Source organism: Poecile atricapillus, chromosome 1 (genome assembly GCF_030490865.1).
Source record: "Poecile atricapillus isolate bPoeAtr1 chromosome 1, bPoeAtr1.hap1, whole genome shotgun sequence".
In the NCBI taxonomy this organism is placed as follows: Eukaryota; Metazoa; Chordata; class Aves; order Passeriformes; family Paridae; genus Poecile; species Poecile atricapillus.
Genome location: NC_081249.1, coordinates 20,038,087 through 20,055,148, shown reverse-complemented (window position 1 = coordinate 20,055,148; position 17,062 = coordinate 20,038,087). Strand labels below are relative to the sequence as shown.

Below are 17,062 nucleotides of genomic sequence, written 5' to 3'. Positions count from 1 at the left end.
TACTTCCTGTTTTCCATATTTTCCTCTCATAAACTGATTGAAGGAAATTGCAGTTGTATTATTGAGAAAATAAATCAAGTGGTCAGTGTTTAACTTCCTTCACAAATTCAATTAGCCTATTAATACTGATTTGAATGGGCACGAAGAATAGACACTAGCAGGAAGCTGGCACTAGTATCACTTTTCCACATTTCACTGACATGAAAGGTTATGAAGGCCTGGAGCTATTACTGATCTATGACTGGTAGAGGATTATGATCAGCAGTGCTGTGTGTGAAGGGCATAATCAAACCTCTTCTCTAAAGGCATGGTTTTTGCTCCAGAAATGTGTGGGAACTTCAGGTGAAGCAAGTTAAGTTCAAATTTCTCAATGAAATCCAGTGTGCAGCTTCTGCATGGGGAGTCCTTATCAGAAATACATGGCACATCCATAAATGACTGCTCAAGCACACTGGAGCAAAAAGGTCTTCCAGAACTGAATTCCTTCGACTTTAAAGTGGATGGGAGTCACTCATGTGCCTTCAGTCACCTGTGGGTATTTTCATGGGTGCTTGTGCAAGACTTCCTTCCCTCTACTCAGCCATTGTATCTGCTTGGAAATACAAAGCCTCTGCCTGGTTACCTCTAGGGGTAAAACCAGTCTGCACAATATATTCAAATACAGAAAGCTGAACAGTAAGGTGAATGACCTCAAACAGAACACACTGCACATGTACAAACATGTACAAGGTCTTCAGAAAGAACAGTTACAGCCTCTGCCTAGTGGCTTGTACAAAATTTTTGGTAATTCTTACCTTCTTGTAGAAATCAAATACATTGCTGAGTATGATAAAATTCTTAAACATTCCCCTTGCCCCTCAGAAAAACTCAAACCAAAACCCAAACAACAAAAAACAAAAACAGACAAAACCCCCAAGATTACAGTTCAGATGCTATACAGTGTTAACCAAAATGTGAAAGGTTAATTGCCTTTTCAAAAAAATATTTTAGGAAGTTCTAGCCTTTCAATATGTGGGAAAGCTTAAGATGTTTTGGAAAATAAAAGCAGGCTGGCATTCAGGAGAGGATCTTTCAAGCAGTGACAATTGCATTGAAAAAAAGGCAGATGGATGGTGGGATGAATTAAGAAGTAAAGGTAATAAGGATGAAAGCTTTGAGGGAGGTTTGCAGGACATGAATATGACACGTAAGATGGAAGGAGGTCAGTTTGGATAAGCTTGAAATGCAGTGCCAGAAAAATAGCTTGGGATAGTGAAGTTGCAGCTCGTTTCATTTCCAAGCTGCTGTGATTACAGATTTCACAGGGCAGCGACCTGGCCTACAGTCAGCAGGAATCCTTGCTGCTGTGCACACAGATACTTCTATGCTTTTACCCTCCTGAGAAACGTGAATGTTGAAAAAACATACACAGAGCGATTGATTAGCTCAGGTTAGGGAGGCAAAAAAGCAGCGTGTTGCAGTGGTGCCGGAAGCGGCAGGGCAGGGTAAAGAGGCTTCAGTTTAATCCCGCAGGATTGCGGGCTGCGCTCTCCCCCGAGCAGAGATCCTATAGACGGAGGATGCAGTCACATGATTGTTACTGCTTCCTCCCCATGACATCACTGCTGCTGCAGCCATACCGCCCAAGGAAGGATGCTATTAAAATCATTGGGATTGGGCTAAATGATGTTGCATTGCAGGTAAGCGACATAATTCTTCGGAAAAAAAATCATTTGCCACTTGCTCTTGTGCTGCAGTCGTAGAGCTCCAGCTCCGTCGGGCAGAGTTTGTGCTGGAAAATAAAGCAGCGCATTTTCTCTGCAAGCAGAGGGTTTGCAGGTGCAGAGGCTGCCTGCTGGCTCTGTGCTGATCTCCCGGCTGACATCCCCAGTAGAAATGCTGCCAGATGGAGCTTTATAGCTAAAGAAGGCCCTTTGTTCCCTGTACTTTCCAATGGCTCCTTCGGGTGTCTGCGGAATTCTGTATTTACGTGAGCAGCCATCATCATTCAGTCGTGCAAAGAGAGCAGCAATAGAGTTTTGCTTGCATCCCCTGCCTTTTTTTTTTTTTTTCCTGGATGCTTAAAGGAAGTTGCTGTTGTGTCTAAGCTTATAGAGGAATGAGGATTAACTTGCCTGAGGGGTTAAGAGGTGTATTTGGGGAAAGAGGCTTTTCCTTAATTGTTAATTTTTGCTGATGTGCTTTCAAAGCACCTAGTCCGACAGGTTTCCTGCATAAATTGCTGTATTAAAAGGTCGGCTTTTCCTTGTCCTATATAAATATGAAAAATCCTTTTCCAAAAGGAACGTAGGAGATGACAAGTGGATTTTTGTTCCCTTGCAAAATGCCGATCACCAAAAGGCTGAAAAATCTACGGCAAACCATGCTTTTGGACTTAATATTTGTGGAATCAAAGTCCAGAGTCTGTTTTCCTGGTGTGGATGTTTAATTCTGTGCTCTGTACAAATACATGAATATATTTGTATATGTATAATATATCTGTAAAGGAAAAAATGGTGACTCTCCTTTGGGGCTTTTTTATTCTGTATAGCTTTTAAAATACATTTTAGGTTTTTAAAATTCTTAAATTTTTTAAACTTTATTCTAACACGAATGTTTTAGTGTGAGAAACGAAATTAATTTTGAGCTTATACTAGTCAGAAAAGAAAATTATATATATTTTTTAACAACTGTGATAAATAATCCTGTGCCTTTGCCAGAGAACAGAAGATGACTCAGCTGCAGCTTCATCAGGCAGAGTCAGGTGACTTTTTACTCCTGGTCTACAGGAAGCTATTTCTTTATTCTTCCAAATCCCGTTCTTTGTTCATATATTTTTTTCCCACTATTGGAAAAAATCTGAGAATTTGGCACGCCTAGAACCTCTGTGTGCTCACCCATACATTAAGGGGGGATATTTTGGATCTCCCATGCCAAAGTAGATTGTACATCCTAGTGAAGGGTGAATTCTGGTTTCCAGTGATCAGGTGTTCCAGTTGTGTCAGGATCAGAAAACAAGGTGTGTGCAGGGGGAAAGTAGATAATGAATTATTGAAGTACAAAAGGACACTGGTTTTTTCAAACTGAAAAGAAAAATAAATTTCAATTTTATTTTTCTTCAACAGAATCTCTCCTGTTTTTTCAAGACCGAGCCTCTAAAGTGATAGAAATACAAACCTGTTGCTGCATGAGGTGATGGGGGCGGGAGGGAAATTGCATCCTGTTGGTGCCAATGCTGGGTTTCTTCTCCTTGATTCCTCCTGGTTTCCAGGCTGGCTCAGTTCTCTCCAGCACTGGCTGTGGGCCAAGCTGTGCTCTTTCTGCCCACCAGGCTCGCTGAGACTTGGCTCTTTGCCCACGCAAGGAGCACAGCAGGGCTGCCACGCTCAGGTTCACAAGGGTGAGGGGTTCCCCCCTACTCTGGACTTTATGCAGTGCCCTATGGAAATATGTGCTGGACAGGAGTTCCCTTGGTCTCTCAATTTGAGTCAGACATCTGTGCAAGAAGACAGGGCACCAGCCTTATATGTATGCTGGGGTCCCTTGGAAATGAAGAATTTAAGTGCCTTAAGAGTTACTTAGTATTACAGAGGGACCTGGGTACATTTGGGGCTGGAAGGTGCTCTCCCTGGCAGCACTGGAGAGCCGTGTGAGGGCTCCAGCACATGGCTGCAAAGTGCTCAGCCCCTGTGCCCACAGGGGCCTCTCTTACAAAGGTTGTACCTTTTCAAAGGTAGTGGCTGGTAGCTTTTTAACAGGGACCAGAGGAGGAGATAGGGAGTGTTGACCCTGGGTTAGAGACCTTCCTTCCTATCTGCCTGAACCCAACTCGCTCCTCTGGAGTGCTGTAACCTCCTGGGGCTGGGAACTGCTTCATCATGAAGTTGTTTGCTGACCTGGAGGGCAACATGAGCAGGGCTGTGACCGTAGCCAGGTGCTACAGCAGAGGAAAAGGGGATGCTCCCAACCCTGAGTCTCCTCCACAGTCCAGAGCCGCCTTGCTTGTGTTGGAGGTTGGTGTTGTGTTGTGTTCAGCCTCTCTCAGGCCTGAGCAACTCCTAGCTCAGCATAGTGCTCAACCCTCAAAAGTGGGTGGTGTCCAGAGGTACCAGTGCTTTTCCTGGTTGCTTTTGCCATCACGCTGCAGCTTTCAGGGTACCCAACAGTGGTGTGTGTGTATGTGTTAATTTTTCCTCTTAGTGACAGGTTTTAGAGAAGGATTCCTAATTAATTTTTCGTGTATGCATACATACACACCAGGTGTTGGTTTTTTTAGCTTTCTTCATCTCTAGCCTGGCAGAACTAAAAATACACACATGGTTATTAATGCCAAAAAAGAGAGACTCTGGCAGGGTAACACTAGGCTGCTTTTCCTAAAGCACTTTTAACATTTTGCTCTTAAGCATCACCAAGGAATGTGTTTCCCCATCTTGCAGAAGCTTCCTCTCAGGGGGATGAAATAACTTGTCTGTAGCTGTGCAGCCCATTGGCATTGAATGCAGCAGTGAAAGCCAGTGCCCTGTGAACAGGAAAACATTAACCTCCTGTGTGAAGGTGACCCACAGCCTCCACTCAAATCACGAGAAGTGATACGGTAGAACAGATTAATGGCTTCTCTAATGTAGGTTTATCAGCTTTATTTCAAGCTGAAGGCTTAAAAAGATTTTCAGAGGGGTCCATTGAGTGCTATTGAACATCCCATTTCTTTCCCATTAAAGAGTATCAGGAGTAACTGTATACCAAGGCACTTCCTTTCTGACACTGCAACTCTGCTCTCTCTGAACGCATTCACTTTTTCTTTCTGCAGTTTCAAACCTGGTTTTCCCCCTTAATCTTAAAATTTTTTTAATGAAGAGGCAAAGAGCGGCACTGGAACATGAAATCTGGTGCTGCAAAGCTCGGCTGCAAAGCTCCTTCATGAGGAGGAAAAACCGTGTAGCACCCCTGACTCTTCAGATGTGGCTTAGAGCTCCGTGTGAAGAAGAGGACTTGAGGGAAACCAAAGATAGAAACCATTTATGCTCCTACACTGTTAGGGCTGGTTTCCTGGGTGTCCTGTCTCCTGAAATGTGGTTTCTTACCCAAGAGTTGAAGGCATCCAGTGGTTTACCTTATCAAATATGTTTTCTGTTGAGAAGTGAGGGGGGTGTGGGGTTGATACAGTTCATGAGTCTTGTCTGCCCAGACTTCTGGGCTGTTAGCAGAGGAGCATCCTTTGACAGATTTTTCAGCTCAGTTTCAAAAGTGCAGATGAATGTTCCAGAGGCAGTGATGCTTCTCTCATGCTTTTTCCACTCTCAACATCTGCACTGACAAGTCAATTTATTGGAGGGACCTTTAAGACTCACTGGAAACAGAGATGTGAATTTAACATTTTTTTATATAGAGCCAATTATGGTAAAAATGCCATTTGGAGCTTGCAGGGAAAGAGCTGGGATTTTTTTTTTTTCCTCTTGCCTTTCTGACATAACTGAAAAGCTGAACTAATTTTGCTCAGACTTTCCAAGAAAACTTGAAGGGGGAGCAGGCACATGATATTTCATACCAAAAGAAATTGTTTTCTAAAGGGAGAGTCATTGTGGGAAGGAGCAGGGAGTGGGTGTGGGAGTGTGGTTTACCCCTCAGAGGAAGAGAATTTCTCTCAGGAGGAGCCATGGAGAAGAGGGAGTCTGGCTGTGCTGGAAGGGTGGGCAGCCCTGTTGGTTGGGTGTCAGGTCCCTTCCATGGTGCCCCGTGCCTCCCTTTGCCTCTGCTCCTGGCCAGCCCTGTTCTCTGTGCTCACCCCCTGAGCATGTGTGGTGGCTGAGGAGGGGCAGCTGGAGGCTGTGGTTTGGTCAGAGGAGTGCCTCAGTTTTCTGCCATTTATCCCAAATGTTCCCTCCTGCCTTTCCCTTCTCTCCAAGGCCCTCTCCCCTGTGATCTGGCGCTCTGTGTTTTTTGAGCTCTGGCTTCATAATTTTTTCCATAGAGGTTATTCAGGGTAAAGCTGCACATCAAAGATGTGATTGTATTTAGCTTGACCACACTATCATAGCTGGAAACTCCATAATATGTGGTGGTGGGGCCATACAATAAAATGGTGCAATATTTTACAGTACTGTTTCTGACACTGCAGCCTGCCTGTGCCAGTGTGGTGAGAGACTGAGGGTTTGCAGGGCTATTTACTTGTATTTGGAGGAGGTGCAATTAGTCCTTGAATTGTAGGAAAGGCATTTGCCAATTTTAATATCTTGTCTTTCCTCTGTATTTTCTCAATTTCTAGGGAATTTTTCCCCCATATAATGTTTCAGAAAAAGGGCTCTAAGTGGGTTCAGCATTTTCTGCTTTTTCCAGGAGTCTGAACTTTATTACTCTGATTCAAGGACATTTTTATAAACTTCATCATTAAGACAAGAGGTCAATAACTTGTTTGGCTCGCTCAGTCTGAAGCTTCTAAATTGAATAATCTTAAATTTCCTGTAAATATTTTTCAACCTATAGAAAATCACCCATTTAACTTGCTGGGGATTCAGCCTGCTTGCTTTTGCTGAAGAATTCTTCCTTGTAAAATCACCACCCAACAGTATCTTACTTCTTGTTGAGAATAATGTTTAATAACTGTTTACCTACTTGTTTACCTGTCTCCTATATCCCACATTGCAATTTCTAAATCATCTTCTACATGGCAGGTGGTGGAAGGGGGAATTACATCCACACCACCTTGGCCTTCCTTGGTCTCTTCTAGGCTAAACAGACCTCAGTGTCTGACCCCTCCCCAAAAGACACACACCCCTAATCATCTCCCTCTGCTTTTCAGTCATGTCTTTCATGGTGACCTGGTTAATAATCTTGCTTGCTGCCTCCTCGGCTGTCGGGCCCATTTTCTCTGGCCAGGTGGTGCTGAAGACCTGTGGTATAACCATGCTCAGCTCTAGGAACTTTCTCCCTCAGCCTTACCCTCTTAGGGCTCTGTCTGAACGCTGACCCTTCCAACCCAAACCATTCCATGGTTCCGTGATCCAGCTCACTCTGCTGGCAGCGCTGGCCTGTTTGCCTGGGTCCAGGCCCTATGAGGAGAGTGCTCTGTGTCCATCTCTGTGACTGGGTCTAAATTCCTTGGGAGTGGGGCTGGATGGATGCTGGCAGAGCACCCAGCTCTCGGGAGGAGGTGCCTTTGCGTGACAGATCACCTTGAGCGGATGAAGGCCACAAGGCTGGGCCACCATGCTTGCTCCTTGGAACAGCCAATACAAGTATTAGGGGCACAGAGTGGCAAAAACATCTGCCAGTGCAAAGGGGTCTTGTGAGGATTGTCAATAAAATGTCATTGTTCATTACTGACTACTATAGAAAATAAATCCCAGGGATTTTCACAGCCCCCATGCTTCTTCACTTTTGCAGTAACTGCTGTCACGTCACACCACATTGAGCACAGCTCATCTGACCAACAATTCAGGTCAGTGGTGGGCTCAGCTCTGATGGAGTCATGATTCAAAAGCTTTGTGTCTGGAGTAGGATCTCCTGTGTTTTATCACCCTGAGCATATTCGTACTAGAGTGTGGAAAAGCCCTGAGACACACCGTGTTCTTCTTTGGTGTTCTGGTTAATGCATTACACGTTTGTAAGAGATGGAACAGGTGATGCTTTGGACACCCCCAAAAAGGCACTCCACATGTCAATTGAGAAACTTGCAATTGGCACTTAGGCTTCTGCTTTCTTCTCCCAGCCTCTTGCCAGGTTCACTTATTCCTTATGCCACAGCAGAAGAGAGGTATTTGTTGCCTGCATCCTGTCATGTGTCACATAGCAGCCCCCCACTTCAAGGAAAACTACAAAGCATATAGGTGAACATCTGCTGGAAACATTTGAAGTGTTGAAGTAATTCAGTAACTGTGATCTGTTGAAAGTAACTTGAAACTTGTTGGAATTGCATTAAAAATCATACTGGCTGCCTCAGTGCAATGTATCCAATTAAAACAGAAAACAGGATGAGGGGAATGTAGCATGGAACTAGCATGTCTAGGAGCAATAGGCCAGGGCCAAGACTTTTCCTTTGATGACTGTTCAACTTCTTGTTTTCCATCAGTATACTTTTCAGCCTCTTTGAACCATGGGCTGTTTTGGTCTGTGCTTGCCACGTCAAATACATTTCATATCCAATCAGTCAGCATGCTACCTAGAATGTCAGTTCACTGATAGAGCTCTTCTAGCTGTGACTTTACATTTGCACATGCTATAACAGTGCTCTAAAGCTGAGAGTTTGTCAGCATTTTCACTGTAAATGTGATTTATCGCTCTTCTATAAAACTTAGCTGCAAGCTGATCAAAGTCAAGTGACGAGTTTACTCACTGTGAGACTTGCAGAACAAATATGACCCTAAATATGATAATACTACTACCTTTTGGTTCTTTAGAAGATAATAAAAAATGAGTAAATGTAGTATCAGCTGTGCTTGTTGGTGTGTTCTGGTCCATCAGCAGCTCTCTGTGTTCTGCACCCTGGCTACTGTAGTTTGTTTGCATGAATCTCTTCTTTGCTCTCCTTATGTGTTGAAAAATTATCTGGTTTCCTACAGTCGTAAAGCTTCACATAAAGGCTGATATTTGGACTCTTACTTCCAGCTTGCTCTCATGCAGCTCCACTGACATTTGTAGGGTAACTAACTCCTGACTTGAGAATACTGTGCACCAAGGATGTCTAGCTGGGAAATCAGGGACTGACCATAAGATTGATCTGGCCCAAGATTTCTGGAAGATGTCTAGGGCTTTGTGTCAGCCAGAAAAGCCTCTATCAGGAGGCACAATTGTTAAGTCTAGCACTGTGGCCTCTCTTGACTCAGTTCCTGCCAGGACTTTGCTACATCTACAGGAACACAGTAATCTGGCATGGGTCTAAATCCAGGGAAGTCTGCGAAACAGAAACATGTGAGTTCCAGAGATATGTGGTTCAGTCAGGTTTCTTCATTTTCTAGCTCAGATTTTAGAAAGAACCTGTTTGCAATTATTAAAGCAGAGTATTGACACACATGTTCAGTTGTAGATACAGTAAGCTAGTTAGCAAAAATGAGTGCTCACTGTTAAGGAATAAAATGGCTGGTGGAATTCAAAGTAGATAAAGGCAAAGCAAAGGGGAAAATGTCCCTAAGAGATTACAAAATGATGGGCTCCAAACTGGCCACTGTCTCTCAAGCAGTCACAGCAAACTGCTTAGTGTTGGATGTCTGCCCTAGGAAAAGCTGGTAGAGTGCCAGAAATTATTAGGAATAGAATACGGGGACTAAGCAGGAAACAGCCATTACACAAATTATATTGCATTAGCATTAGCATCTGTAAAAATAGTGGAAAAGGACAGCAAGGACATCTAAGACATGGAACAACAAAGGGACAAAATACAAATGTTAGACAATTCCTCAGAAAGACTCAACACCTTTCAGTGTATACAGTAAACTCTGTCAGAGCATCCAAATCTCTTAGATGCTCAGGTCTGAGGAGCTGCATTTATAACTAGTTCTGCATGTCATGGTATTGCCATGTGTTCATTTGAACTGGTAGTGTTCACTCATTAGACCAGATGACGACCTCTGACATCTCTCTGTGATCAATAAACAGAAATTATCACTTCTGGGAAGTAATCTTTATCATTCTAATGTAAGCAGTTCATTTCCTGTCATCACCTGTGAAAGGATGGTTTTAGTGTCCTGAGTATAGTGTAGATTTGTCATGCTAGATGAGACAACCATGGCTGTCCATGCTTTTGCCATCATGGGGGTGCATTGCTGCAGTACACCTGGCTATAATTCATGTTTGGATGAGGTTAATTTGCCCTTAATTTATGTGTAGTAAAATATCTGTAACTGACTGATGGGTGTAAGGCTCCAGTTCTGAACTCCAGATCTGAAAGCATCTCTGCAAGCTTCACTCAGAGGGCAGGTTAGCTCATCCTGAAATAAACCTTGGAAATTATTACAGATGCCAAAGTAAGGTGAAAGAAGTACATGCAAAATAAAGAGAAAGAAAGGGATACTTACAGTGCTTGGTGATAGGATATAAGATGGAAACTCTCTAGTACTCAGTTCTAAAGTGATGTAGCTAGGTTTTACTTACTAAAATTGTGTTTTGCATAATCTGATATCACATCTCTGCTTTCAAAAGCGTAGTACCTGAAGTGAACTTTAAGGCTGGCAACCATCCAGTTCACTGCAATTTCCAGATATTGGTATGCTACCTTGAGTTCAAAGTTCATTTGTTTTCTTAGTCTTCCATGGCCCTGTGGTCTCTAGAACATTTTTTCTCTCCTTGGACATGTTGTGTAGCATGTATTTTTGGGATAGATTCAGACTGAGATTGTAATTATCCTACATACTTGTGGTCTGGCCTGGTATTATCCATCACAATACTGTCATGTGCTGGGCATTGACAACATACTTAAAAAGCTATTTTTTACGTGATATAACTAGCATGTTGGGTAATTTTCTTGCGGTATAAGGAAACCTTGCCAATGCTTTCAGTTTCCAGAAGAGTTTCCAGAAGTTTGTTTATTTAGCAGAGGGTGCTGCCTTGTGCAGGCAGACAGTCTGAGCTGCATGTTCTTTACAGGCCCTTCTTTGCTGTATGGGAAGAATAGGATGAAGCAAATGATCTGCAAAGGATCACAATTTTACAAAGTAATAGCATAGTCTAATCCTTTCACCTCATTTCAGCTTCCCTTTCCAGTCCTCTTACGAGACACTGAGCTCAGCATCCCCTTGCAACTTCAGCTCCTGTGGTCAGCCACATCATCCCACCTTCAGATTCTCATTTCACTTAGCAAACGTGGGAGCGTGCTCTCACCTGCTTGGCCAAGTACCGCTGTTCTCAGCTGTCACTCTTCTTAACTTCTGCTTTTTAAATCACCCCACTTTTGTGGCAGCTTATTTGTGCTCTTCAGCACTGCATAGGACACCTGCTCTGCATTGAGTTTCCTTCCCCAGGCTGTGATTCACTTGCTTGATTCTCTTTCAGACAAACACACTGTGGTGCTTGGACATTACTTGATTTCCGCATTTGAAAGGGCTTCTATTAATGGTATAGTGGTGACCTGCTGGTTGCCTGTAAGATAATGTTTTTCTCAGCTGCTTGTACTCAGTACATTGTCTGTGTCACCCGAAAACCCTACACTGTGGAGAGCAGAGACTGAAAAAGCTGAGTATTCATACTTACTACATTGCCTAGGTCACCACTAAGGCAAAAAATTACATGGTGAGGTTTCAAGTAAAACAGTTGAAAATGGGGAGACGGGAAGAAAAAAGACACTAAGAGGGCTGAACAGAGCATCAGGGTTTAGGGACAGTCCACTAAAAGGTTATCTGCTACATTTTTGCCTGTTCCAGTTACAGAGTTGGGAAATTTCCTCACAGTTTCAAAGTTCCAAATTCTTGTGAAATTCCCATTTCTGTACCTGATGGAACAAAGTGGGTGGCAGTCATTGGTGCTGTGCTGGCCTCATCAGTGACCAGTAAAAGTTACCTTGTGTCTGTCAAGGAGCTACAGACTCTGCAGGATGTGTTCTTTACAACCCCTAAGGTCTGTATATGTCCCCATTCTTATGTGTTTTTGTGTTTTTCCCTTGTAACTCCATGATCACAGTTTGGTTTTAGACATATAATTTCAGATTACAAACCCTAGGTATTCTCTTGAAAACCCCATTTCCCAGGCATCTCTTTTAGGATGGGTGAGATTAACCATCTTTAGAACAACACTTTGTTACGTGATGTGGAAGTGCACAGCTGCCTCCTCCAGTCCCAGCCCAGGACTCCCCTGCCCTGCTGCTGAAGCCCTCCTGGACCCAGCTGCCACTTTCTCATCTGCAGATTCAGCTCATGCTGAGCCTGTATCCCAGAGCACACACACAATAGCTCCCCAATTAGCATGAGTAATGGGGTTTGTTTCTGCTCATGTTCTTTGTGCTTGATCTGTCAGGTTTGTGTCTCTTGTGTATTTTGATTCTGGTTCCTCCTGCACTGACCATCTTGTTCCAATGTCCCCTCCCAGACCATGTTGCTGGAATAGACATTCTCATTCTCCTACGTGCCCTCATCCAAGCTCCCATCAAATGCCTCTGGTAACTTTGTTGTAGTTTGGGGACAGGTATCTTTTATTTCTTCTTGCGCTTTAGTAGGGTATGTGGTGGATTTGCTTTCTTAAAAGCAAATATGAAGAGTTTGTGTGAGCCCCTCAGGGCTACTGTTCATGCTGTCTTCACTTGCTGGCTTGTGAAGCTATTTCAGAAAACTTGGTTCTGAAGTGCCTGACAGAGCTGCTTGAATTTATTGACAAACTTCTTTTTCCTCTACATACAGATCCTAATATGGTCAATGCAGGAGACATGAATGGTTCAGGCAACCTGATGGATTTTCTGGATGAGCCTTTTCCTGATGTTGGAACTTATGAAGATTTCCATACCATCGATTGGCTGCGGGAGAAATCGCGTGACACTGACCGCCATCGCAAGGTAGCGGTGTCGGGCTTTGGTGCATCCCATCCCCGGGTCACAGCCATCCTGGCAGTGACTAAAACAAGCCTTTTCACAAAGTCATTGCTTCCTGCCTTGTTCCATGACTTGAGGAGAACTAAACATGTAGATGTGGGATGACTTGAGGAGAGCTTTCCAAATATATGGACATGGGATATCCTGAGTTTGTAAATATGAAAGGGCTGCTGCAACTTAATGAGCTTAATGATGCTTAATGAGCATCTCTGAGTAAATTATTAGGATTGAAGGAAGTAGAGAGTAGAGAAATTGTATGCACCATCTAGGAGTTTAATTATTTTAAACTTTTTACTCTAAAACTGTCAACCCGAATCAGCAACACATCTAGTTGTGTGTTTAATTTCAGATTACAAGCAAAAGTAAAGAATCCATATGGGAGTTCATCAAGAGTTTGCTGGATGCCTGGTCAGGATGGGTTGTAATGCTTCTCATAGGACTACTGGCAGGTATGTATGTGGTAGTGCTGCAGCTATGCCTGAAGCATCTCACCCTAGCTGCTGCAGTACCATCTGCTTCTCTCTGTACACCGTATATCCATTGATGGTTTTTTTTTATTTTAAGCTAAAAAGACAGTTTTGCATTCACACAGTTATGATCCTAAATAAAAATACCCACTTGAAAAGTCTCCTTTTGAGTGCTGACTTAGAATAAAAATGTTTTCACCAGTAGAGGGATTATTCTGTTGCTTTGGGAAACCTGCATTTGTGTGCTTCATACTCGAAGGGCTGCTTTGACTTTCTGAATCTTTGCTTTGCAGAAGTCAATTTTATTTTTAGGATTTTTTTTTTTTCTTGTCATCACTTTAATTCTGCAAGTAAAAAATATGATGTGGGGAAAATATTGGTTGTGGACACTCAAAAGGGGAGTTTTATAAACTGCTATTTCCACTGGGTTATCTTCTTTATGTATGCATGAAGGCAAAATACAATTTCAGACTTGGTTTCAGATCTGCTTCCAGGCCAGACAGACATTACATATTTAACAGCCTGCTCAAACTCACATGGCAAATTCATTAATTTCCTCAATTTCTCCTGTCTTCTCCTCAGTTTAGCACATCTTCCTGCTTGGAAAGCTGCACTTCTCTGATCCAGCTCAGACAGCTGCCATTTTTTATGCTTTTTTCAGTGATGTCAGGGTGCTCCTGTGTCATGTTGCTTGTTTCCCAGTTTCCAAGGGGTGATGGGAATTTCCTGCTCAGCATCTGTCAAGTTAATATCTTTATTACAGTTGTTAGGAGCCTCAGAAGTACTGGTAAAGTTCTTGAGAAAACATTTCTGAAGTGACATGTTTGGCAAATTATGTAAGTTCATAGACATGTAATTGTTTCCACAAAAACTTTTCTGGGAGAGTGAGATGGGAGGAGACTCAGGACTGCTGAGTCCTGCCTGAGGGGTAGAGTTGGTCTCATCTGGGATGAAGAATTCTGCCTGCAAATAAACTTAGAGCAAGCCCTTGAGGGCTCTAGTGACCTCAGTAGTCCTCTCCTCATAGCAGGAATATGATAAATATGTACCCATTCCCATTTTAGTAAAAACATTCTAAAAGGTTTTATTCAGTTCTAATTTGCAATGAAACCTCGTGCTGAAATCCTCAAGGCTGTTAAAAGCCAGAGTCCTCTGATAAGCCCTAGCCCTGATGTGCCCAGCTTGGGAATGGGGGTTGAGGGTAAGCTACAGCTGAGCTCTGGTAGCTTGTGCAACATTTTCATGGGTACAGAGCATCGTGTTTTATCTCAGAGAGTCAAACCAAATTAGTCAGGTATCTCAACCAGGTTTGGGAAGGGAGGAGATGCTGGTGCAGTCAGGAGGCACTTACTGTTGTTTTCCTCTCTTAAAATATTGCCTGCTCAGAGAAGAAAGCGTGCCACAAGGGCATCTGTGTGATCAGATGGGATTGTGTGGACCAGCCTGGCTCCTCCCTGGTTCCTCCTCTGCTGAACAGGCAGAAGCTACTGCTGCTCCAAGGGTAGTAGCCTTGCTCAGTGGATGGACACTGGGTCCAGGAATTACTGGAGGCAAGCAGAAAGTATGGCAAGGAGTGGAAGACACAGGAAAAGCGGCAGCAGCAGTACTCAGGACATCAGAGCATTCTGCCCCTGCTATCCCTGTGCTGGGCATGGAGGACAGCAAGGTGGGACCCCTGGGACGAGGCTGTCAAGGGCTTCCAAAGGTTTCCAAAAGCATTTGGGTCATTTACCCAGGCCCAGGATTTTAAAAGGAGCTTTACTGATCTAGAAGCCTAAATCCCATTGATTTGGTAAACTTTATTTTTCAGATTTTGGAATACTTCAAAGCTGCACCTCTACTGCCAACATGAGCCAACAAGGCCGAAAGGAGCAATCCTTGTTCTCCAGTGCATCTGCCACTGGCCCTGTGCATGTGTAGCTGCACTGGGCAAGTGAATATTGGTTCTGACTTGCTAGAAGAAATGGATTTTGGCCAGATCAATTTTCAGTTGATTTGTGGGCTCAACAGTGCTGGTCATCACAGAGCCACAAGCAAACAAAATATAGGTGATGGGGGCAGGAAGGAGAGGACCATCCCACTTGGCAGTATGAGACATATATGATATCATACATATACATCTCTTGTCTTTTTTGGAGCGTCATCAAACCTGCATCCTTTGTTAGTCCCAGAAAAGTGTAGGTAAGAAAGGGATGTCTGGAGCGGGTTCTGCTCTGGCTTCCTGCTCACAGCAGAGCCAGCTTCAGGTTTACAGATAACACCAATGTATATTGAGAATGTAACAGCAGCCATGGGGATCATATCATAGTTTCCTGTGTGACGGTGCACACATTAATTAGCCTGAACAGAGCCCCTCACTGCCTCCAGTCTGTGGCAAGTGCCCACAGGACCTTGAACATCAGGCTGGAGGGAGATGATGGTGTATAACACAGTCAAAGAGGGCAGGAAGGGCCCTGAGGAGCTCCTGAAAATGAGGTTTTGATAGCCAAAGCCTGCTAATTGCAGAGGGAAGGGAAGGAACGGTAAAACCCACAAATGTTGTTCAGTGGGGAGATCAGATGAAGACTGTTCACACAATCATCTAGAAAAAGATACTGAACACTACCTGGGCCTGTCTCAGTCAGAGTTTCCATGCTTTCCTCATATAAAGCAATGTATGGAGAGTGATCCTAAAAATTTACTCATGGGTGCCATAATTTTAGACATTTGTTTTTAAGGAGCTCTGAATTTTTGCTGGGCCCATCCTTCCTGCAGACCATTGGATGTTCCTCAGCCTAACCATTACTACTGGCCAACTGAAAGCATATGCTCTTTATAGATAGGCAAGTGTCTGTGTTTTCTAAAGCTGTGTGGCAAAAAGTCATCATAGTAATGCTGAAATGCTCTGATCCTGAGGCTGGAGGTGCAAGAATTCCCTTTGTAGTTCTGTGCTGCACCACTTGGATGCTGTTTTCTGACGCAGGTGCATGAGGACAACTATCTTGTCAAAGCAAATTTTTAGCATTCTCATTAGGGCACTGTAAAGGAAGGAATTTGCCATCATCAAGAAAAGGAAAAGGAGAGAGGTAAAGGGCTAATACAGAAAATGAAGTTCAGCGTTGTTTGGCTTTGGAGTACTTTATTATTTTCCTTCCAGGCAGGAAGTTACATGGAAGGGGGAACAAACTCAGCTCCTCTGATGGGAGAAGCAGGGAGATAAATTTATGCCCTGTTACAGTCTTGGCAGCCAAAATAAGCATAAGAAATTAAAAGCTTGACCTTGAGATGCTGAACTGTCTAGAACTTGCATTAATTTCACTTAAAGTTGCAAAAACTCAGAACTTGAAAAACTTCTAGCTCTGTTCATATAGGTGGTGGAGCATTCACTATTGCATTATTATCCCAGGCCTCCTTATGATTTTCTTCTCTTGAAGGCCGGTGTAGTAAAATGTAGGTGTTTTCCTCCTTATGTGGATCCCTAAGAATTTGGCAAAAGGGATCAGATCAGCTGCATAATTAAGCATATTTTCTTACTGGTGCTGAGGTGTCTGTGAGCCTATATTAGAGAACAGAATGTTTGTTCTTCAGTATGGTTATTAGGTTTGTTGGGGAAACACATTCCAAAGTCTGTCTCCCTTTGCACTTTTTGCTAGGTAGCATCAACCTGCAGCTGCCTGGTTAAGTGTAATATAAACTCTGAAGGTTACAGAGAACATTAACAATCCATCAAGAGGTGCAAGAGGCACAGCATTTGGTGATCATGTCCAAGAGATGAAAATTCCTTGTTTCTGAAACTTTCAGAAAATTGAAGGAGAATTTAGAGCTCACTGCAAAGAAGGAAGCTATGCATGCTGATGTTGCCAGCAATGCAATGATTCATCTAGCAGTATGCTTCATTGTTTCCATAGAAACTTGGGAAAAATGGAAAAGGATAACCAAGAATAAGGCAAAATCTTCAGAAAGAAATTAATTGTTAAACACATCATCACTCCCTTCTGCAACCTTTTTTTTTTCTTTTTTTTTCTTTTTTGTGTGTGTGTCATCCTGTCTAGTATATCTCTATAGTTCTTCAGATTATTTTTATATAACAGAAATTTCTCACTGCTACCCTGAGCACCACTGCTTGTCAGTG

The 17,062-nt window shown here is 43.2% G+C and overlaps 1 protein-coding gene across 3 annotated transcripts in view; it reads left to right on the top strand.

Moving 5' to 3' along the window:
- Positions 1–17,062, top strand: part of CLCN4 (chloride voltage-gated channel 4) — a 44,042-nt gene that overhangs the window by 909 nt on the left and 26,071 nt on the right. For 2 of the 3 annotated variants that reach the window (XM_058860611.1, XM_058860618.1), the window contains exons 2-3: positions 12,297–12,448; positions 12,834–12,933. In XM_058860611.1, the coding sequence (XP_058716594.1) occupies positions 12,297–12,448; positions 12,834–12,933 (252 nt within the window). Of the gene's footprint in view, positions 1–1,578; positions 1,680–12,296; positions 12,449–12,833; positions 12,934–17,062 lie in introns of those variants that run through there. The other variant, XM_058860627.1, reaches the window with a different exon arrangement.